A 24,669-nucleotide genomic window follows, 5' to 3' on the forward strand; every position below is an offset into this window, starting at 1 on the left:
TGATCTTATGGACTATCTTATCCTGCAAACAGGACAAAAGTGAATAAAAGTGTGATGTCCAAATGGCAGCGTGCAGCTCAGATTGGGTACAAAGATAGGTACAGTAAAGGATAGAATTTTTGAGGACAAGATAAATGTAAATATGTGAAGTAAGTCCAAGTGAATACTCTAAGGGAATCTGTTGTCACTTTTTGGTTTCTTAAAGTTGGAAAGGTGATAAGCCACCTTGCCGTCATATCCCCTCAGCACAAAGTACTGGCTGGCTTTCACGGATTCTAATACATTTGCTCACGTGGTAATTTCACTGAACTTTATCTGCAGCTTCCAGGTGCATGATATTGTGGAAGAGGCATTCCCATTGGCAGAGCAGAATTCAGTTCCACTGAGAACTGTCATGTGCACACACACACAGACACATAAAAGAGGACAAGGATCAATGAAAGGTGAAGGCAGGATGGAAACCCGTGGGCTGCCTGACAATGAAGAGACCTGAATACGACAGGATTTGCTTTCTGGGCATCCTGTGTGGCAAGTGACCCACCCAGATGAATATCAGCGCTGGCTGGATGAGCCCTGTTAGTTGCCCATTTCGGAGTCTCGATTGGCATCAGGTCAGGAAGTCTGTCCATGAGCTTTCCTGTCCTCAATGTTTTTGGGGCAGAGGCGAGAAGGTGCAGGTTAGCCATCTGGCACTCTTCCTCCTGATTAAATGAACTCCTTGCACTCATCTGCAAACTCATCTTAAGATGGAAAGCATTAAATTCTGCCTCTGGTATCTTCTCCCTTCCCCCTGAGCTGCATTTCCTGAGGGGTTATGGTGGCCAGTGCTGAAGAGGATTTCCTTACTCTAATCCTCTCTTTCAATATTAAGCAGGTTCTATCCAATCACAGGACTACTGTTGTTCACTCCAAACCTTCCAACAATTGGAACAACTTTAACTGTCCACAAACCCGGGTCTGCCACGTGGGTAGAATTAGAATTGCCCAAATACACACCTGCTCTAGAGCCAGTGGGCACTGCCAATTTCCGACCTTCACCTGCTCTCCTAAACAAAGTGGAAGGACAACTCCTCAAAGTAAACTCGGTCCTTTTAAACATGTACATTACATTGATTTTAACTAGGGAGCCCAAGTGGGAAGCACATTTGAGTTTCCATTCAGGCCAAACCAACAAGCAAGTGGATTGGTCCTAAAGGGAAACAAGATGCTCCTCTGGCTCCAAACAGGAACTTGGTGTCTCTGCTCACGAATTAATCTCCATCCCCTCTGGTCAACTACAGAAGCCCAGTCATTACTGCCACTTGTCCAGTGTCACCAGATAGCTTTCAGCTGGGGTATTTTCCATTACTTTCCAACCATGTACGACCTGGAATAAATGGGAGGCTGCTCAGATTGATTTAAATAAGGCCCAGCAGGTAATATAAAGCCAACTCTCATTCTTACATGGGCAGCTGTGAAATGAAACAGGCTTGCGCTGGAAATGTGGCGAAATTACAAAAGCCTGCCTCCCATACCCCTGTAGGTTCTGTGGCTGTGTGAGATCTCCCACCCATTAGTCAATTGAGTCCCAATCACAGGTACTTGCTAGGCCTGAAGCTAGAACAATAAAATCAAAGTCAATTTGACTGTGAATATTTATATGGAGTTGGAAGAGCATGTTTCATGAATCTTTCCAGATCAAGCCAGCTTATACTTGACCAGAAAATTGAAAATTTGAACTTTCTAAACAATAATTTTAAGGATACAAGTAGGCCATTTAGAACTCAGCGTGGTGAGCCTGTGGAGGAAAGCATTTGAGGCCAAAACATTGAATGTTTTCAAAAGGAAGTTAGATGAAGTTCTTAGGACTCAAGGAATCAAAGGATTTAGAGAGAAACTGGGAATAGGGTACAAAGTTGGAGGATCAGCCATGATTATATTGAATGATGGAGCAGGCTCAAAGGCCTACCCTTGTTTCTATTTTTTGTGTTTCTAATGTTGACGTATTGTGCCTTTAAATTTTAACTTCGATTTTAGATTCTTGATCCCTTGTATCAGTCCCTGGCCGATGGGATAGGGAAGGGTAAAGAAGAGAACAGGACCATCTCCAATACCTGGGATCCATGTCCTGCATTTTAATATGTCCCAAGGGATTCTGGAAATGTACATTTAGTTTCCTGCCCCACCGAGGTATGCCAATTTGTTGGGTCATTTTGGATCAACTTAGTAACAGACCTGCATTCTTCAATGTACGTTTCTACCAGCCAGGAGCCTGAACTGGGAGATCTTTTAGTGATTGGTGGGTATTTTTGGCTTTCAGCACTAGTGATTTCACTGCCATTATTTAGTTTGCTTCTAACAATCCATGTGGAGATGAGGTAGTATTTGTGCTATCCCTGACCTTTAATAAAGCAGCACTCTGTGTACAAAACAAATTAATTACAAGAAGCTGCAGACGCTGAGGACTCCTGGGCCCAGCTTCAGCAGAAGCCACAATTAGTTTACCTCATGTTTACCTCACGTGTTTAGGACAGTGGATTGCAGGATTCATTGGGAGTGGTTAATTATTTTTATTTGATTTTACTCTGAACATTCCCTACTGGGGCCCTCCCCGGGTGGTAAATACAATACAATTCCACAGGGTAGAACTGAGCTTTACAACAAGAAAGTTCCAGATGTAACTTGCTTGACAGAGTGGTAGAAGCAGCTTCAATAATAACTTTCAAAAGGGAACTGGGTATGTAATTGAAAGGAAACGTTTACAAGGCTATGGAGAAGGGAGTGGGATTAATTAGATAGCCCTGTAAAAGAAGAGAACGTGCACAATGGGCCAAATAATCTCTTTATTTGCTGTAAAATTCTATGACATTTGATGATGAGACAGTTAGTCTGAATTGTGCTACAGCTGACTTCAGAACATACGAGGTACTGAGACACTTTCACGTTTATTACCCAGTAACGCATACAAGAATGGATATGGGCAAGGACTAAACCAGATCCCACTGCATACCTCTAAAGGTTAAATAACCTGCCAACATTCGTTATTCATTCTCTCTCAGGATAAATAGCTACTTTGTTAAGACCCTGGAATACTGTTGCCACCTGTTGAACTGTACCCCAACAAGAACACTGAATAAGTAGCTCTCTGGAGAGAAACAGAGAGGAAACTCTGGAAAACATCTTTGAGTAATCTGTACAGCTGTATGTGCAGCTGAAAATTGTTTGTTTAGTATCTGAGAATGAAGGCATTTGGAGATCACCACTCATTTCTATTCCCCTCACGTTTCTTTCTTTGGGTGACAAAAAGAGAACATAGGATCAACAGTGAAATGACTCTTTGTATGTGGTTAGACAGCAAATGTTAGCAGGTCGCTCAACCATGGTTAACAATTGAGCCTCATCTTCTCTTCACATGACCCCACTTTTCACCAGGGATCACTACATATATATCACGCGTAGGGAACCTAGCCCTGGGGGAGCTTGAGCCAATTATAGCATTTCAGCTGCAGGCTTGGCGGAAAGCAGCAAACTCAGTGTGGACAAGGAACTGAACATGAGATGCATTTGATGTCTTGATTTAACATTTGGGAAACTTGGTCAGCATGGATGAGTTGGACTGAAGGGTTTATTTACATGCTGCATGACTCTATGACTCTATGATATGGTCTGATCCATAAAGCTAGTACTAAATTAGTGGGGCATTGGGGAGATACAAGTTAATAATTACATTAATAAACATTACAATGATTAAATTATGAAGTTTAACTTAACCCAGCAGACAATGAAATTATTTTTTTTGCTCACTGGGTCATTTATTCTCAGTGATGTTATCACATTTATAAAATACAGAAGGTTTGGAGGTATCATCATGTGTGTCACAAAATATAACAAAATAACATCGGAAGTGAAGAAGCCATTTTGTCCATCTGTGTGCAGCTTACTCATATAGGTGGTAAAGTTTAGTTGTGTAATGCCATTCAAGGCTTCCCTGAAGATTTGCAACAATGCATATGCAACATTGTGGGCTGTTTCGCACATGGCCCACATTGTTTAACTCAACTGGAACCACTAACATGAGCACACCCCACCATGCACAACCAAAGTAACTGGGTGATCGTGATGATGCCATGTTGGGATACCAAAATTGGTCAACAAATATGTGGGCAACCTTGTGCACATTTCTGAAACAACAAGCATGGCGAAGTAAGATGGGGTCTGTTTTGGACCTACTCAACAAGCTTCACTGTGGGATGTTTTATTGAGTCATAGAGACTTACTTGTGTTCAGACAAGGCTAATGGAAGTACTGTGGTCAGCTGCTAGAAGAGTCTGGAAGGTTGTTGTTGACCCCAGAAGTGTGGCAGCAATGCATCCGGGAGCCAGACAATCCACTTCATCCATTTCAGACTCTCTACTACAAAGAGCTCTTGGTCAACATCACACAACAAAGGTCAACAGTAAAATCATTCACTCTCCACCTTTATCTGACAGTATAAAGAGCCGAATGAAACACCCTGTCATGCCTGTCTTATGCGTCCCCTTGTCTGACCTAGTGCTGCTAATGCAGTGCTGCCCCCATTGGCTGCAATCTCACCTTCTGAAATGCCCATACATGAACCGAGTGATCCTCCTGCACTGGCTACAACCCACTTGTGTTGCATGATAATTCCCCATATGTACATCCTGATTCTGAACTAGTCTCTAACGTGCACACTGTGCCAGCCCCTGACCCAGTGGCCGTGAATGCAAGGTTAAATAATGGCTCCTCTTCCTTGGAGGAATGCTCTTCTCTTCGGTCTTCAATATAAAGTTGTAGCTGATGTGTTATTAACTATCTGAATGCAGAAAAGCACAAGTGAAGGATGAGATTGTGGAAAAGGGTGTGGGAAGGAAAGCAAAATGTCCATGCACTCGATTGGCAGATTCCATCTTAGGCAACTTTCCATTTGAGCAGAAAAATGAATGAGAAGATGCACCCTCCATACTGTGTGCTATTGTTCCCTATTATCCTGTAGGCCATCTCTGCACTTTAGTTATACTTTGTTTTATACTTTATTTATAATGCTTGTGTAATGAGCTTATTGCCTTTCACTACATTAAAGGTGCTACATTGTTGTTGCTGTCATTATCTTACTTACCTTATTTCCCAAGGCATGGGTAAGTTTTTAATCGAAGCCCAAGCACCCTAAATTGGGTTAAAAGTTCCCAGCCATAGCATACTCCATAATGGATTATACTTCATCTATTTAAGAAATATCTCCCTTAACCTCAAAATTAAAAGACCAAACCATTCAAATAATCATATTCTGCAATTCAAGCTGCTGCCTCCACAGCCCTCAGTTTCCTTCAACACCCTCTTCATTGCTTCAAATAACACAAGAAGCACGAGACTGGATATTCCCCCAGCCATAGTCTTGTATCAAACCTTCCAACATTTCTCTCCTTACAGCCTGCAGAATGAGAGTGCTGCTATCCTCTTCACTGCCTGTAACCACTGACAAGCAACAAAAATCCAGTAAGCCACTAGGTTTTCCTTTTATTTGTTGCTGTGTTCACCAATCCTGGCATTAGCAGAAGGGTGGAAAAAGTCCCTGAGGTAGCACTGCCAATTCATCAGCAGGGGGACGAGTTCATCGCTCCCTCTTTCCCTGCAAGGTCATCACTATGAGGAAGCTAGAATTAGTCTGGGGTTCTTGCTCCTAAGTCTTTGTTTGGGATCCCGTGTAACACTGGTGAAGGTATGTTTAGATTCAAGGAAGTAATTTAGCCTGGGTGCTGATATTGACACGAGTTCAGCCAAAAGCGTGTCCAAACAGTAAGGAAGTCTAGGGTTATAGAAAAAATTCAAGTCTAATAATCATAAAATTATTACAGAAAAATGCCAAAAACTTTAACTATTAGCGCCTTTAACTGACAAGCCTTCCGAAGTGTTTCACAGAAAAACAATCACACAAAAATCAAAGAACAGGCTGACATTTGGTCAAAGAGGGAAGGAGGTGGAAAGGTAGAGAGATTCAGGAAGGGAATGCAAGCATTTATGAACTCAATGACTGAAGTCACTTCACTAAACTGTGGGTGAAGGGAATGGGGTTTAGGCCAGAGTCGAAAATTCTCAGCCTTGATGATGTTACAGAAATCATTCGGAGTGAGACCATGAAGGGAGTTAAAGCCAACAATGAGAATTATAAATTTAAGACATTGAAGCCAAGTAAGTTATCAAGTTATCAAGCATATGGCAAATACAGAAGTGGAACCTTATGATCAGATTGGACAGACTTTGTATGTGCATATAAAAGATTGTGTAAACGACTTCAATTCAATGGTATTATTACACTGAACCACTCGAATTCGACACACACATACTTCCAACCCAGCCATTATTTTTTCTTTAGATAATATCTGACAACATTGAAACGTAGGTTAGAAAAAAAACGACAGAGTTTGAATTTATCACCTCATTCCAATCACACCCTGCTTTTGGAATAATTATCAGAGGAAAGTTAAATTCCAAGCTGGGTACAAAGGGCAGATAATTGAGATAATGTTTACTATCACACTACGTCCTTGGAATAAGGATTATCAGCAATCTTAGAAAATTGTATTTCAGGCTTTCACTTTTCAAGACAAGATTTAGAATCAAGAAAATGCCTTAAATAAGCATGAAATCTCTCACTTTTATGACCTATTACTTTTGTTTTAATTTGAGCCTTTTTCTTACATTCTTAATTGAGAGCTAAAGACGTTTTGTTTTCTGAAACAATCCTTTCATATTTCTATGGTCCAACCTTTTTCTGTCAACTGTTCTCTATTTTAGATGTAATATCATTGCTGCACCGAACTCTCTTATTTGATCTTCCAATTTGGAGCTATACTCTGCACTCTTCCCTCTTTTCCTTTCCTCAAAGGAAAATGAAACATATTGTACTGTCTCCTCAGTTAATTTATTCTGTCCTACGATTTAAAAACTGTGGAATTCCTTACCTCCCTCAGTTTCCTGCCTCTTTTCAATGTCTAGTTCTTTAAAGTTTTGCACTCCTCATCATTGCTTCTTTATTTAGTTGGTGTCATTAACTCAAGATAATTAAAACAGGAATTTGAACTGGGTTGTTATGGTCCATATTGAAATGATGCTGTTGTGCCAACATTATTGCTTTGAATTTAATTAATAGCAGGTAATAACTGCATATGTTAATTACTGCAGGAAAGTATTTGAACTGTAATTTATCTTTCACAATTCAGCATGACTGTTACTTTTATGGCTTTACAAAACTGTTCTAGTATTGGAAAGACTGGTTATTACAAAGGTCTGTAAGCTCGGTTGGCTGGATGACTGGTTTGCAATGCAGAGTAATGTCAAACACTGTGGGTTTCATTTTAAGTCACTCGGAGATAGCAAGAACTGCAGATGCTGGAGTCAGAGTCAACACAGTGTGGAGCTGGAGGAACACAGCAGGTCTGGCAGCATCAGAGGAGCCAGAGAGTCAACGTTTCGGATTGGGACCCTTAAAATGTTTGGCAACCAGAAGGTGTTGTTGATTATAGTGTACAGAGAGCAGGTGCTCTGCGAATCAGTCACCAAGTCTCCACTCGGTCTCACCGATGTAGAGGAGGCTTACTCCCAACTCCTCTACCTCGGTCGCATCCGCTCCCAAGATGAAGCGTTCCACTCCTGGACATCCCAGATGTCCTCCTACTTCAAGGACCACAACATCCCCCCCCGTTGATCGCAAATGCCCCCAACCACATCTCTTGCATTTCCACACTTCTGCCCTCAAACCCCCCACCCCCAACAAAAATTAAGACAGAATCCCCTAGTCCTCACATATCACCCCACCAACCTTTGCATCCAGCGTATCATTCTCCGCCACTTCCACCACCTATAATCTGACCCCACACCCAAAGAGATATTTCTCTCCCTACCCCTATGTGCCTTTTGTAGGGATCGCTCTCTCTGCGACTCCCTCGTCCACTCCATACTCCCCACTAGCCCCACCACCCCCGGCACTTTTCCCTGGAACCACAGGAAGTGCTACACCTGCCCCTACACCTTCCACCTCACCTCCATCCAAGGCCCAAAGCAAACCTTTCATATCAGACAGGGGTTCACCTGTACATTCTCCAACTTTGTCTACTGTATCCATTGCTCCCGATGTGGCCTCCTCTACATCGGTGACACCAAGCGCAAACTCGGGAACTGCTTCGCAGAGCGTCTGCTCTCCATATGCTATAACCAACAACTCCTCCAGTTGCTAACAATTTTAACTCCCCCTCCCACTCCCTGGGTGACATGTCTGTCCTGGGCCTCCTTCAGTGCCACAATGACGCCACATGCAAACTGGAGGAACACCACCTCATATTCCGCCTTGGGAGCCTAGAGTTCAATAGCCTGAACATAGAATTCACTAATTTTAAAATCTCCCCACCCCGAGCCTCATCCCATGACCAACCCTCCCTCTCATCCCTGCCCCCTTTACCTGACACAACCTGTCCATCTTCTTCCCCACCTATCCACCCCTCCTTCCACCTGACCAATCCCCACTACCTGTACCTACATCCACCTGTCGCCATCCTACCTACCTTCTCCAGCCCCACCCCTCCTCCCTCTATTTATTTCCCAGCTCCCTTCCCCCTCCCCAGTCCTGATGAATGGTCCTGATCTGAAACATCAACTCTCCTGCTCCTCTGACGCTGCCTGACCTGCTGTGTTCCTCCGCTCCACATTGTAGTGACTGTGGGTTTAGTTCCTCTGCCAACTGGGGTAGACACAGGGGGCTCTCCTTCCTGGCTACTCCTCTTGCCTGGGGAATGATGGCCCTCAGGTTGGAGTACCACCAGTCATAGAATCCCCACGGTGCAGAGGCAGGCCATTTGGCTCATTGAGTCCACAGCAAATCTCCAAAGAACAACCGACTCAGACCCACCCACCCTACCCTGTCCCTGTAACTCTTAATTTCCCATGACTAATTCACCTAGCCTGCACATCCCTGGACACAGTGGGCAATTTAGCATGGCCAATCCACCTAACCTGCACATCTTTGGACAGTGGAAGGAAACCGGAGTACCTGGAAGAAACCCACACAGACACGGGAGAATGTGCAAACTGCACATAGTCAGTCGCCCAAGGGTGGAATCAAACCTGGGTCCCTGACACTGTGAGGCAGTACTGCTAACCACTGAGCCACCATATTGCCCAGTCATCTCTGGGCAAGTGAGAGAGTAGCCCTATGGTCCACCAGGACTATATATAAAGAAAGCAGACCCAGTCCCCATTCAATTCCATTTTGATCTATCTCCTTCCTGCTCTCCCTACCTTCTGATGGTATGCATTGCCATTAATGTGCTTTGCATGTAAATATATATTTGGCCATGTGGCTGACTTACCAGTGGCAATTAATAGTTAAAAACAAAAAAAGTCACGGTAATTTGGTAATGAGAAAAAAAATCTGCCCAGCAATGTGTAAGAGCACTTCTGGATATAAAACAAAACAGACCCAAGTGGGGTCATCCAACTCCCTTTTAATTTCGCCCATTTCCATTCTCCCTAACCCTCATTCACTTTTGATGGTGTACATTACCTTAACAGGTTTTGCATGTAAATGTATAATTGGCTACATGGGTGATTTACTGGTGATGGTTAGTAGTTACAAACAACAAAAAAAAAGGCATGGTGATTTGGTGATGGAGAAAAACCACTCAGTTTTTTATGGTAGCATTTCAAGATATATATATTAATAAAGCAGATCTGCTCCCCATCCGACTCCATTTTGAGTCTCCCTACCTTCACCTCAACATCTGATGGTGTGCATTGCCCTTAATGGGTTCTGCGTGGAATATCCAATTGGCTACATGGGGGAATTACTGGTGATGGTTAATAGATGGGGGGATAATATGTCATGGTAATTTTGTTGATGGGACAAAAATGGTTCAGTTGCATGTAAGAACACTTCTGAATATAAAACAAAGGCAGACCCAAAAGATAAAGTAAAATTAGCAGACCCAGACAGGTTTTGAATTAAATTATTAAAAATCAAAAACACCGGTAATTTACTGATGGTGATTAATAGATTTAATTCTTTTTAAGGGCCACGATCTATTTAAACCCAGACGCCCAACCTAAATACTTCAAAACATGACCGGTTTCCTGTGCCCTAATGTGCCAAAGTAGAGGCTGAATTGGAATATCTAGAGGAATGTGGCATCATACACACAGTACAATTTGCTGAATGGCCTGTGCCAAGCAGTCCCAGTTGTAAAACCTGACAACCTGGCCTGTCTCAGCGGGGATTATGAGTTGACAGTGAATAGAGCTTAGACAGATATCCTATACCACTCGTAAAGACCTGCATGAAAAGCTGGCTGGGGGTCGCACATTTTCCAAACTGGATATGAGCCATGTCTGCCTCCAACTGGAGCTTGAAGTGTCATCCAGGAATTATGTTACGTATTTATAGTATGAATACACTCGCTTGCCTTTTGGGTTATCTTCAGCTTTCCAAGGGTAATGGAGAACATCCTCCAAGGGGTATCCAGAGTGGCAGTCTGCCTGGATACCATTTTAATCTCAGGAACTACCGCAAAGGAACATTTAGAGAGTTTGGAGGAGGTTTTGCAGCATTTTTCTGAGGCTGGAAAAATGTGTCTTCCAGGTAAACGAGGTAACGTACTTCATGTACACAGTCAACAAGGATGCATTATTCCCTGTCAAAGGGGTGAAGGCCATAAAACGGAGCTCCCATTCCAAGGAACACAATAGAGTTGAAGTGTCTCCTAGGTTTCAATTATTACTAGGGGGAGATATAGTCCATATAAGGAACTTTAGTGATGGCTCTCCAGGAATCCCAGGAGTTATCCTTAAAAAAAAAAGGAACTGGTATTGTACATGGTCAAAATCAGGGAGACGATTGCAAAAAGAAAACACGTCGATCAACTCCAGCAAGAACCTTCCACTAGGATGATTGTTTGGTCAGACACACCAACGATGATGAGGCCCCCTGCAGCGACTCTTCAACAGTCTTCACAGAAGAAACATTTGCCTATTCATCATATACCCCTCAGCCAGACCTGGAAAGCAGCAGGAATGGGGCCATGGGCAAAATGTTGCAGGAGGTCCCATCATCACAGGAGCAAGGGGGAATCACTAATTAATCTGCCTGTGAAGCTCGTTGAGTATGAGTTCCCTTGGTAACAGGCAATGGTCTGCTTAGTTGGAACTCATCACCTTAGCCCTTTATAAAGCAGACCCAGGGATGGGTCCACTGAACTATCTGTCCCAGGCTGGGACTATCCTAAGAACACCATGGGTAGTGGCTTTATTTTGGTATTCAATGATAAATTATGTTCTTTTCCAGTCGGGTTTTCTGTGTTATCACAATCCAGAAAGGTAGTGTTTGGTGCAACTTGTTTAAAACCTACAAATTCATAGAATTACAGCACAGAATAAAGCTCAATGGCAACTGAGTCTTTGAATCAGAGGATCATAGGTTTCAAGCATGTTCTAGGAATTAAGCATTAATCCAGGTTGATAGATCAGTTTAGTATTGAGAGCGCCACGCCATCAGAGATGGCAATTTTCAAATGAGATGAAGTGTAGTCTGTCTTCTCAGGTCATGTAAAAGATCCCAAGGCACTGGTGGAAGAACAGCTGAACAGATTTTGCAGTGTCCTGGCCACTGTTTATCTCTCAAACACCACAATTCTACCAAATTATCTTATCATTTATCTCTTTGCTGTTTGTAGTACCTGATTATACCTAAATTAACTGCTGTATTTCAATAAATTACATTGGCAGCTACATTTTAATTCTTAATTGGCTGTGCAGAATTTTGAAACATTCTGTGGTTTTAAAGGACCCAAGAAATACTAAATTTCTTTCATTCTTCATCATGCCTGGTGTGGGTCCTAATTATTCAATTGGAATTATCCACTCTAGCTCTGTAAATTGCTTTGTACAATTAATCACATTTAAGAACTTGATCAGCAATCCTATTCTCATGGAGTCATAGAGTCTTGGAGCATGGAAACAGACCCTACGGTCCAACCAGTCCACGCTGACCATAATCTCAAACTAAACTAGTCCCAGCTGCCTGCACTTGGCCCATATCCCTCCAAACCTTTCCTATTCATGAACGTATCCAAATATCTTTTAAGCATTGTAACTCTACCTGCATCCACCATTTACTCTGGCAGTTCATTCTACACATGAAACACTCAGTGTAAAAAAAGTTGCCCCTCATTCCTTTTTAAATCTTTCTCCTCTCACCTTAAAAATATGCCCCCTAGTTTTGAATTCCCTCACCCTAGGGAAAAATTAATCCCTATTAATTGATAAAATTACTAGATAAATCTCATTCAAGTTATTTTCCTTATTGATATTATCATTATTACTGCACGAAATATACTGAAAACATAGGGGCCCCTTGTGGTTCAGTGGTAGAGTCTCTGCCTTTGGACGAGAAGGCCTGGGTTCATGTGCTACCTGCTCCAGAGGTGTATCATAACATCACTGAACAAGTTCTTTAGGAAAATATCTATACAGAAAACCTGAAGAACTGAACTGTCCATGTTGGATTATACTTCTGTAAAACTGGAACTCAGTTTAAAGGTAAATATAAATTACCATCATTCTATCCAATGTATTATCAAAACATTTCCATTCACAAGTGCTTCAATTTTAGTGTTTCACTTCAAGATGCTTTAGTTTATTTACCTCCTTTTTCTTCAGTTGGTTCCAGTTGAATCAAGGTGGCTTAGCTGAGATGTTAATCAGAAAAACTGATTTAGCCTGTGCCCAAAACAAGTCACTAACCTATTGATAAAGAAGTTGAAACCAGCCCTGGGAAAGGCTGGCTAGAAAATTATTCAGAAGCACTGATTTAAGAACTAAATTCAACTACCTTGAAGTCCTTCCTGCTCCAGAGATGTGTAAAAACACTTTGGTACACATTGATTAGAAAACACCGACTAAATCTGTGTGTGAAAGCCTGTGTGCCTTCTCGCTGAGTCACTGAGCCAACGTGAAACCTGCTGCTGTGTGTCAGCTAGCATACTCCACACCTTCAGTGGAGGTGGGTGTGTGGTGTCCACAATCTGTTGCTCCACAAAAATTATGTCTAATCAGCACTTGATGCATAAACTTGTAGGTGTTTGATTTAGTGCCTTCACAAATTCAAATTATGATCATTAGAACCAAAATCATAGTAATTAAAAACAAAATTGTGTGCTAGAGCCAGACTTTCAGCCAAGTGTGTGTTATTAGCAGAGTGTTCATTTAAATGTTCATTCACCAAAATAACCTATTGTTTTATAGTTTGTTGGCATATCCCTTTCTCTTTCTTACACAGTAACAGCCTGCAGACTTGAGCATATTTCCCTTTTACAAGTATCTTAGGAAAATGATGATTCATGCTTCAGCTATCTCTTCCCTAACCACCTTCCATATTTTGGCCTATATGCAATCTGGCTCTGGTGACTTTACAGCCCCGTTTACATTTTTAGCACAATTTCCTTCTGAATATTTATTTCCAGACTGTATTCCAAGCTTGATGAACTAACGCTTTACAAACTCCTCGAAGGACATTTATTATTGATCAATGAACTTTGTTGTTTCTGACTAATAAGGATTCTTTTTGTAAATATTACTGTGGTTATTTTTCATAGTGTGATTTGGTTTACGTGATGATGCTCATTTTTTTAAGGGAGCCAAAAACATTACCATGGGAGTCATGTCTGTACACAACTTATTACAACTGGATTTATAGTTAGTTTGGGGGATCTAAGGGAAGACATAATATAATGCATCAATGCTCACGGTATTAAATTGTTCAAAGTAAAAAAAGTGTTGTAAAAAATCCTGAATGGTAACATTTTGGTTTCTCTCCTGGTCTGTTTAGTTTTGTTGGTCTACTGCACCACAGCCCTTGGCTCCTTTCCAAAATCTCCATGCTGGGGAAGCGTGAATCATTTGTTGCAGCTTGGATAAAACTAGGCAGCGTGCAACTGGTCCATACGAACAGCATGAAATGTTCTTGAAGCGAATCAGCAGCCAACGTTTCACTCTGTCAGCTTGTATTTTCCATTTAGTCGCAAAATATTGCCAAGAAATGAGACAAGGAAATGCATAAGTCTCCAAAAAGAGTTTGAACTATTGTTCTGTGAAGCTCAATGGCAAAATAATCGAGGCACAGTGAAAATTCAACTATTGGTTGCTACAAAGCAGTCTTATATTGCTGGCCTGGACCAATTTCACCCTTGGACTTTTTATTTAATCAGTGTCAATTCTTGAAAATGGATTTGAACTAATTAACTGCATTTAGAAAAATTCTACAGAATGCCAAAGAGCCTTCTTGCAGTTGGTCAAATCTTGGACCAATAGCGAGGTGATAACCTAATCAAGGGAGCCAGATGGCATCATAAACTTATAAATTTATGACAGACACCTACACTGTAAATTTAGTTTACCGGCTTGACATCATTTCCTCGTATTTAGTATCATTCATGTTACTTTTTCAAAGGATTTATGTTTGTGTATATATTGTAAGGGATTTATTCTGTTTCTAGCAAGGCATTATATCAGGCATTCTATATCACTGATGGACTCAAATAATGTTGTACAACAGGATTAAACAATAAGGTTATTAAGAAAGGCTTATCAAAAACCAATCTGTGTATGCATTTTATCTCACTGTTTACTCTTGACCTCTTTATACTTGTCTTCTATTCTAAATGAGCTGTAAAACTTGTTTCTGTTGAGGAATGACATTCCATTCACACAATGCTGCTCCCCAGTAGTTGTTTGTTTGTTTTTCAGAGCTTTTCTGGATATTTCATGCCTCTAGCTCTGGGAGAAGGGACTCTATTCTCATTAGCTTATCATGAAAATAAAAGCATATTAAGAGTATCATGTATGTATATACAATGAATTGAATATGCCTAACCCTTACATTCACTGACCACAGCTTCTCTGGGACAGTCTGGGTTGGACAGTGTGTGCTGTGAATCACTGAGCCTCCCAAATATCTAGTGTCAGTTTGAGGGAAGGAAGCAAACTCTATCGGAAAATCCTGCCATCTTCAGGAGGTGCAATCAGAGGAGTGACCACAGCCAAGATATAACTGTGTCCCCAACATATTCCCAACTTGTAGTGATATTTGTGGGGTAAATACCAGATAGCTAATTAGGCTAATTATGGAACCAAATGTGAGCAAGTTACTGATGCTGCCAGGATCTTTCCAAAAGCTGGATGTTCCCCTATCTTCCACCACAATGCGCACTCCCCACCCCCCAACTCATTGCACTAAAGCCTAGCAGGTAGTGTAAGCTCCATTGTTGATCACATTTAAAAAGTAATACTAACAGATATTTCCTCTCTCAGGCAAATCAAGGGACTTGGGATGCTGGTGGGAAATGGAATTGAAGTTGAGATCAGCCAAGATCAGACTGAATGGCAGAGCAGGCTTGATGGACTCGGTGGAATACTGTGGTTCATGTTCTTCTGTTCTTCAGGAAGCAAGCTAGAATGCTATCAACCCTTGCTCCATGCCCCCAGTTATTAAGCCAAAAGTGATTCTGTGGAGATACTATGTGTACAAATTAGAAGCTGGAGAGGCCCCATAAAGCCTGCCGTGCCTTTGATAAGATCATGGTTGGTCTGATTTTGGCCATGACCCCCTTTTCCTGCTGAGCCCAGTACACCTTGACTTCCTTGTTGAGAATTTATCTACCTCTGTCTTAAAAATATTTCATGACCCCTCCTCCACTGCTCTTCAGGGAAGAGAGTTTCACAGATTCAGGACCCTCAGGGAAAAAAAATTTCTCCCCATCTCCATCTTAAGTGGGAAACTCCTTAATTTTTAACTGTTCTCTAATTATACTTTCTCTCACAAGGGAAAACATCCTTTCAGCAACCACTTATCAAGTTTCCTCAAGATCACACATATTTCAATAAAATCTCCTTTCATTCTTCTAAATTCCTATAGATACAAACGCAACTCTCCCAGACCTTCCTCATCCCCGTAATCAGTCAAGTGAACCTTCCCTGAACTGCTTCCAATAGAAATATATCTATTCTTAAATAAGGAGACCAAAACTGTACACAGTATTTGAAATGCAATCTCATCAATTCACTGTTCATCTGTAGAAAATAATATCTTTACTTTTACATTATATTTATTTTGCAATAAATGACCACATTCTATTTGCCTTTCTAATTAGCTGTTTTACGTGAAAACTATTTGTGGTTTATGTACCAGAATACCCAGATTCCTCCTAACCTCAAGAGTTTTGCAATCTGACTTTATTTATATAACAAATTCTCTCTCTCTAAACTTCACCCAGCAGCCAAGGCCACTTTTTAAATTCACAAACTTACTGCAGCATATCCATTCTAAGGCTCTCTCAGAAGGTCTGCTAGCTCCCTCAGCAGTGTCTATCTCTCCCAGTCAAGCTGTAAACTGGCCTGTGCTTTGGACTATCTGATTTGATTCAGAGCCTCCTGGCTCAGGAACGAACTCACCATCCTTATTTGGAGGCAAATGCAGAGGCTGCCTCTTCATTGACTGCCTCTTGTAATGGTACTAACAGGGTCATGATGACAAGAGATTTCAAAGTTGGTAATCATCTGTGCTGTAAGAGTAATAAATGCTCTGCAATCATTGTTATGCAAGTGCATTTCCAAGATGGTACATTCCAAAATGGTAGACCAGTGTTATGTAAAAACATAAGAAATAGGAGTAGGAGGATGCATTTGGCCCCTCAAACCTGTTACTCCATTCAATAAGATTATGCCTGATCTGATTGTAGCCCAAACTCCCCTTGCGCACATAAGCTTTGACTGTCTTATTAGGCCTGGAATATGTTCAATGACACAGACTCCACTCCTGTCTAAGGAAGAGAATTCTAATTTACAAATTCTATATTACAACCATACTAATAGACTATTTAAGTAGAGAAATCAACACATTGATTTGTCGTCACAGTGAAATTAAAAAGGAGTCCTGCTTAAAACCAACCATTAGAACACGTTGCAGATAGTGATTACATTGGTACTTACAGGAACAAAATAAATGGTTGGAAATCTCTTCACAGAAGACCGAAAATTCCCCTGGCTAGAGTGTGAAAGAAAATCGACTTTAAGCCTGAAAGAAATGTATGGAATAATAAATAAACTGGAGGATGTTACACAGATACCATTCAGATAGAGAATCCTGACGTCCAAAGCACACTAGTGGAGGACAAATCATTTAGGAACATTGGCATAATTCCAACTGAGAGGCTAAATAGACTGAGGCTTTTTTCCATGGAGCATCGCAGGCTGAGGGGATGACCTTATGGAGGTTTATAAAATCATGATTTGCATGGATATAGTGAATAATCAAGGTCTTTTTCCTAGGGTGGGCAAGTCCAAAACCACAGGGCATAGGTCTAAGGTGAGAGGGGAAAGATTTAAAAAGGACTCAGGCTAACCTTTTCATGCAGAGAGTCGTGCATGTATGGAATGAGCTGCCAGATGAACTAGTAGATGCAGGTACAATTACAACATTTAAAAGGCATCTGGTTGGGTATATGAATAGGAAGGGTTTAGAGTGATATGGGCCAAATGTTGGCAAACGGGACTAGGTCAGATTGGGATGTCTGGTTGGCAAAGACGAATTGGACTGAAAGGTCTGTTTCTGTGCTGTATGACTCCATGACTCCATAACCTAACAAAAAAACTAACATCTGAAAACATTTTTAAGTTTTATATTAAAATAGTAGATTAAAATAATAATTGTAGACCTATAGTTACAATGATCGCAGTGATGGAGGAGAATGATAAAGATGGATGTAGTGACCTCTATTAAATCATGACATAACATTATCATAATTTACTGGTGAGCTAAATTTATAATTTGGTATATCTTTCAGTGGATTAAGGTAAAGTAGCTATAGTCTTACCTTAGCAGGCTGCTCTCTCATTAGAAGGAGACAAATGGTGGTGGTTTAACCTGAGGGTTACCACACCTCAGGCAAGGGGAGAGGTTGAGAAGGAGAGTCCTTCATGGTAACCTCAGCCAATGTAGGAATTGATCACATGCTAAGTGTCACTCTCCCTCACAAACCAGCCATCCAGCCAATAGAGTTAACTGACCTTCTTTTCACTGGATTACAATGATTATTGTAATTCCCTCTGCAATGGCACTGTGGATCAACCCCCAGCAGGGGGACAGCAGCGGGTCAAGAAGGCAGCTCACCACCACCTTTTCAAGGGCAACTAGGGATGGGCAATAAATGCTGGCCAGCCAGCGACACCCACATCCCACAAATGAATAAAATAAAATAAAAAATATACAATGCTTGCTGCAAATAAAATCATAGCCTGAAAATTTGGCTGATGACATTAACTCTTTGTAATGCACAGATACGTTCAGAAACAATGTGCAAATACAAAACTCAAAAGGTCAAATTGGACTGGTCACCTATTGTTTTTGTAATAAAGCTCGATGTAGCAAGAAGGTAATCTAATGTTGAAACACTGGGAGTGATTTTCAAGTGGCAACCAAAATAGTGTAATATCAATGGAGTGACTGTTTTGCCCAATTTTATCAGTGTGAGACCTGAGCCATTTTATGCTGTGACTATTATAATGTCATTGTTGAAATGCAGGCACCTGACTACAGCCCATTGGTTCTTTTTGCATTTGAGGCCTGCTGGAGGGGATGGGAGCTGTGGAGTGGGATCTCTGGGCATCCAGGACGGTGAATCCCAATGGGCCATGCAGCACTTGCTCTAAACCTGGACATTTTTTAAAAGCAGTTTGCAACAGTCCCCTCAAAGGGTTGTTGATTAGGGCCATCAATGCCTGGTAAAATGGGGTGGGGGGGGGGGGGGGGGGGGAGGGGAGAGAATGATGAGAAGTGCTCATTTTTACCTGCAGCTTGCAACAGGGATCTTACAATTGTGCACAACCCTGATTCACATATTTATGTGGTCTCCCATCTGCACCATCCACATACAGGTCTAAATTAAAAATCACATCAGGTGGGGCATTGCCATTAATGGGGTGGCAAAGGCCCCATATTCCATTGCTTCCTGCCCAGTTTACAGGAGAGAGACAGCAGCTGACAGTGTGAAGCTGAAATATCAAAAGGAAAATAATAGTTGGACATGTTTTTAAAATAGATCTTAATATCAATATGACTAGACAAACTCACACTCAGGTAAGGTAATCTAAATAGGGAAACATTGAAAGGGACAATAGCAGTGACTCTATTCTTGACACAATACTGCAAAAACGTTATACATATGTAGGAAAATGCAGAGACATTGGTATCCAAGATTTGCCAACACCCTTGTGATCCTCTTGGCACCTCTCTGATACACACACAGGATGCCAAAAATGCACAGAGCTGCATTGCAGAGTATACCAGCAACGAGCGTCGAAAGGCTGCTGCAAGGACACTTTATGCACAGGAACAGAAACGCAGCTCATGGATTGGACCAGATGGGATCTCCGGACTGCTTGCTTGCTCTCTTGGCAATTGCTCACTTAGCACCAATCAACATGGTATCCTTCTGATATCAGTTCTGAGGAAGGTCACCGGATCAAAACATTAACTCTGATTTCTCTTCACAGGTGCTGCCACACCTGCTGAGCTTTTCCAGCAACTTCTGTTTTTGTTTCTGATTTGCAGCATCCGCAGTTCTTTTGGTTTTTAACATGATATCCTTGCCATGCCAATTAGCGCAGTCATGGAGATGGTTTGTCTTGCAATCCTCAGTCAACGTGGGGTATATCTTGCTATATGGCACAGTCCTGCATCAATCTCACACTGGCACCATGTGTCATCAACTTGCAAGGCAAACACACTGCATGTGAGGCATAGTCAGCATCAGGAGAGGTCCACCACAAAATATATACAAACAGCTGGGCATGAACAAAGACAACAAAGTGTGGAGCTGGAGGAACACAGCAGGCCAGGCAGCATCACAGGAGCACGAAAGCTAACGTTTCGGGTCAGGACCTTCATGAACATGTATTATGATTGATGTGTATACACGTTTTCTGTTATCAATCACATTTGGATAGCAATCCTAAAAGTGGTGATCTTGGAAGAACAATTTATAAACAGGGTCTTGGAAAAATATCCCACCTGAATTTGTTAGAAAGAAGTAAAGATAGCTTTACAGAGGAACGCAACTTGTGTGAACACAACCTCAAGGAAGCGTGTAGTGAGCTGAATCAAAAATAACCAAATTCTAAGATAACAGAGCATTGGAACTGACAATATGCGAGATCAAAATGAATTATGAACCAATTAAAATCCAACTAAAATTAGGTCACTCCTCTACTTTTTTTGTGTAGATGTGCTACCTGGATATCGCCCTCACACTTACTTGAGTGGTGATTTTTCAAACACAGGAGTTCTTGTACTGTAAGATGCTGCAGAAATAGTGTCCTGGAAAAAAAGTCATTGATAAAATAAATCTTTATATATTTGTGACACATTTGGTAACATAACATTTCTTATTAATATCTCTTGTTTATATGTTAACTATTGCCTATCTTTTTTTATGCACAGCATCTGCTTTCACACACTGCCTGTGAGATTTTGAATAACACATCCTGTAATGTTTCTGTTTCATTCTTAATTGTAGGCAAATTTATTTTAAGCCAGGGAAATTTACTAGTTAAATTTTATTCTTCCCTCATGACTGACTTCTAATACAACTCTGCCTTTGTTTCTCAAGAGCTACAGCAGATGAAAGTAAACTTAAAACAATCATTTTGGTTCAAGCCAGGTGCTAATGTAGGAAAGTTTAAACTTTTAAAACAGAGCTACTTACAGCTGGATTAATTTACCTCTTGCACTCTTACAGATGCAAAGCGATCTTGACATGCTGTTCAGCTTCCTCTTAGCAAGGACATATCAATTAACATTAATCCAACAAACACTGGGTTCTCATTTTCCACCTGACTTGTAAGTGAACATAACTTTCAGAATGCAGAACAATTACACTTCTAGCTCTAAAGGAAACAATACCTAAATTCTGTTCTACATGGTGTAATGTTCTTTCTCTGAAATTGTGCAACTTCTGACCTTTTATGGAAGAGATCACACAAAGATTCATTTGTAATATGTTATTTTCTATATTACTCTTCATATTAAATCCTGGCAGTTATTAATAGGCATTTTAATGTCATCTAAGTATTAAATCATTTGATGGTTGCAGAGGTAGGCTTTTTGGCCCATCATGCTAATGTTGGCCCACCTAAGGAGCAATTGAACCAATGCCAATCCCTTAATTTTTCACCAGAGGTCTGCAAATTCTTCCTTTTCAGATAATTCCTCCAATTCCCAAGCCTCAATTGACCATGCCTCCATATTTCAGGCATCATAACAGAGTTGTAGATAAAATTAGAATTCATGGAATAAAAGGATCATTGGCAACGTGGCTACGAAATTGGCCAAATGACAGGAAACAATGACAGTGGTCTGTCTGACTGAAGAAGGTTTACAGTGGAAATGTGTTACAACTCCTACCATTTCTGATATATATGAATAATCTAGACTTTGGTGCACAGGGCAAAATTTCAAAACTTGCTGTCCTCTGAAAAGTATCCCCCTTCAAAAATGTCACTAATGTGTTGATCTACCCATATTCCCATGAAGATGTGGCTAAAAGAGGATAAAGATCTTCAAGATTACTTTCCTAGATACAGAAAACTGTGCTCTAACATCTGAATCACCTAGTCACTCTTCTGAAACCCCTAGCAACTATCCTTACTTTAACCTTATAAGTCCTGTCTTCAAGGTCTTTTTCAGTACAAGATCATCTATAGTTTGTGACACAGCAGGTTAACCCTTAGCTGGTACTTAAAAATAAACTCCAAACTCTTTCTATTCAACTAGAACCTTTTTTTATTTTGTCTCACTTATTGGTTCATCTTCAGGTTTACTGGCAAGTGCTGAAACTTCACAATCATGATTACTCCTACTCCTACTTCTATTCTAAGATAATTTGAGGCTTTCATTTCAATATCTGATCTATGCCTGCACTCTACATACACTTTTATATCTGTTGGGACTACTACTCCAAGATTTCCCTCTTCAATTATCAGAAGTTCTTTCTCCAGTTCAAGATTGTTTTCTGAGATAACAGTCACTTTCAGAGTTTCTAAAGTTTACATTTTGTTTAGATATACCAGAGTCCTAACCAAATACAATCAATCTCCAGGATCAGGTACTGTGTGTTACTAAACTTTAGCATCACCACCACTACCACCACCACACCACACTGGCATACCAGAGGATTGCTACAACAGTGCTTCCACATTCCAAAGATCACTCTTCAACACCTCCGACCTAGCAGAAATCTTGGAAAACCATGTAACACAAATACAATTTGACTTCTTCAGTCAGCTAATCAAGGGCCCAGAATATATGTCTCCACTTCTGCAGATTTGTCTCCATGTACATTACATAACATAGCGGACGTGCTGTCACACAGCAGCACACTGACCCAGTAATTCCGGGCAAAACCGGTTGAGATGGGGCCCTACCCTAGCTCTCCCTCTGATTTTCTTGAGCAAAGCCTCAATATCCTACCATACGACTGCCAAAGTTTAAGATTTCCCACTACATCCCTGAATTCCTCCTCCCTACATCTTCCAGAGTTGCTAACAAAACCTTAGACTATTCTTGAAATGCTATCAAACTCCATGAACCTTCTCCATGGTGCTGGTAAATGCTGCTTCTCTACCACATATCTCCCGACCCTCTTACTGAGTATGCTGGACTTTAACTAGAGTCAAAAATAATAATCATGGCGACTGATTCTGCTTTCACAGAAAAACTGAAAGAACTGGGGGGCTTGCTAGTAAAAATTGCAGTATACAATTTGTCTTGTAGCAGATGCCAAAACCATCTATGCTATTGATGAGGTATCCACCACAGGGAGAGCTATGTTTTATTTCTCCTGTATGTAAGTACACAGTCTGAAAAGTCTGAAAAGTATTACAATTAAGTCTTAAAAGCATTACAATTGTATACCTCTTTCATCTGCCATTTTTTATAAATAAATGAGTCATTTAGCAGTCATTTCCTAGCCAGAATTGACCCTATATATTCAGTAATACAGAATACCAGAAAAGGATAGGCACATCTAGAGTTCAGAATTATTGCAATACAAGTGAAAATGCAGTTCACTTATTCAGATGTCATGTGGATGCATCCATATATGTAAAGGGTACATTTAATTTCCACCTCTGCAGGTTTGTTTATTGAAGGTAGACACAAGGACTTCATCAAATACCAAATTATATCCAGTCTTTTCATTTTACATTGTTACACCTCCTGGGGCTAGTACTTCCAGTATTAATTTTGTCTGCTACATTTTGACCATCTTATTTGCATTTGATGTGGTTCGAATCTCGCCCTCATTAAACAGTAATGAATCACAGCTAAATTGGCAAGGAGGGTATTAACCAGCAAGAGGAAACAGGAATAACAGCCATTAGCATGAAGACTAAAAAACTGCATACTAAAAATGAGCAGCAGCCAATAGTTATCAACATAAAAAGGTAAACCAATCAGATCATTCACTGTTGTGTTGGGTCTGTACGTCTGATCAAGAAGAGACATTTTGTACCACACTAAAGCTATAACAAGAGCAAGATCATTAAACTTGCTGATATAAGTCACTCTGCACCTGAGCTGATCATAAATTAGTCACCCAAGTTGCTGAGTTGGTTTCAGCTACTGTCTAGGAGAGGCAGCTTCCCTAGTTTCCTTCTCAAACTTTTGCTAATGCTGCCAATGCCATTGACAATAGAAATCATTATGTTTTCCTGAATCAAGTCATGATATAGCCTACTTAATGCCATATGCAAATTCAACTGATCTGAATTAAACATGAAAGCACATACCAATATTTTTTCGACTTAGCCTGAAGGAATAAACTGTTTCCTATCTTTTGCCTCCAGAATTTATTTGCGTGATTAATCCTTCCATATCTAATTTGCCATCTTGAAATATGACAATAGAGTTCAATCCATTCTCAGCATTTTCTGTTTCTCTTTGACAATTTTCCATAAATGTACTTCGAGTTGCAGAAAGAGAGTACATTTGGGATAGAGTCAAAGTCTCGCTCAAAAACATCCACAGGAATTTAATTAGATTTCCAGTTAGGCAAATTTTTAATGTTAAACAGAGCAAGTGCCTGCACCTTATATTGCTGCAAGGTTTTCAGTTTAGGTAACTGAACAAAATAGTTTTTGCTTTATTTAAAAATATATTACAATTCCACCTTACGTCAGCAATGAGGAGCTGGAACTGCAGTAGCTTCAGTTTCAAACATGTATGTTTAAGTTTGTTAAAATTACATTCCAAGATATCAGCCAAAACCAACATGGTATTTTGCCACTACAGTTCACCGCTGCTCTCTGTCCATGAATGACTAAATTTGACAGATGGACACTGCAACTTAACCCATGGCCTACACGTGTACTGTGGAGCATCTGGCAATGTATACAGACATTAGTGAGGAATTGAGGTGACTTGTGAAGTAGCTCAGCATCTCGTTCCCTCTCTCTAAGCAATATGCTATGCATAATTTGCCCAAACTACAGTATTATTAGGGATGAACCTGGTCAAACCATCCATTTTCCTGCAATGCTTGTATGTTTCAAACTAGTATAGACAAAATGTAATTGAGC

The 24,669-nt window shown here is 40.7% G+C and overlaps 1 protein-coding gene across 1 annotated transcript in view; it reads right to left on the bottom strand.

Moving 5' to 3' along the window:
• Positions 1 to 24,669, bottom strand: part of stpg4 (sperm-tail PG-rich repeat containing 4) — a 49,098-nt gene that overhangs the window by 15,049 nt on the left and 9,380 nt on the right. Inside the window, exons 4-5 of the mRNA XM_048601337.1 lie at positions 20,349 to 20,410; positions 17,026 to 17,110 (exon numbers count right to left, since the gene is read on the bottom strand). Coding sequence (XP_048457294.1) covers positions 17,026 to 17,110; positions 20,349 to 20,410 — 147 coding nt within the window. The remainder of the gene's footprint in view (positions 1 to 17,025; positions 17,111 to 20,348; positions 20,411 to 24,669) is intronic.

This window comes from Rhincodon typus, chromosome 9 (assembly GCF_021869965.1).
Source record: "Rhincodon typus isolate 14 chromosome 9, sRhiTyp1.1, whole genome shotgun sequence".
NCBI classification, from domain to species: domain Eukaryota; kingdom Metazoa; phylum Chordata; class Chondrichthyes; order Orectolobiformes; family Rhincodontidae; genus Rhincodon; species Rhincodon typus.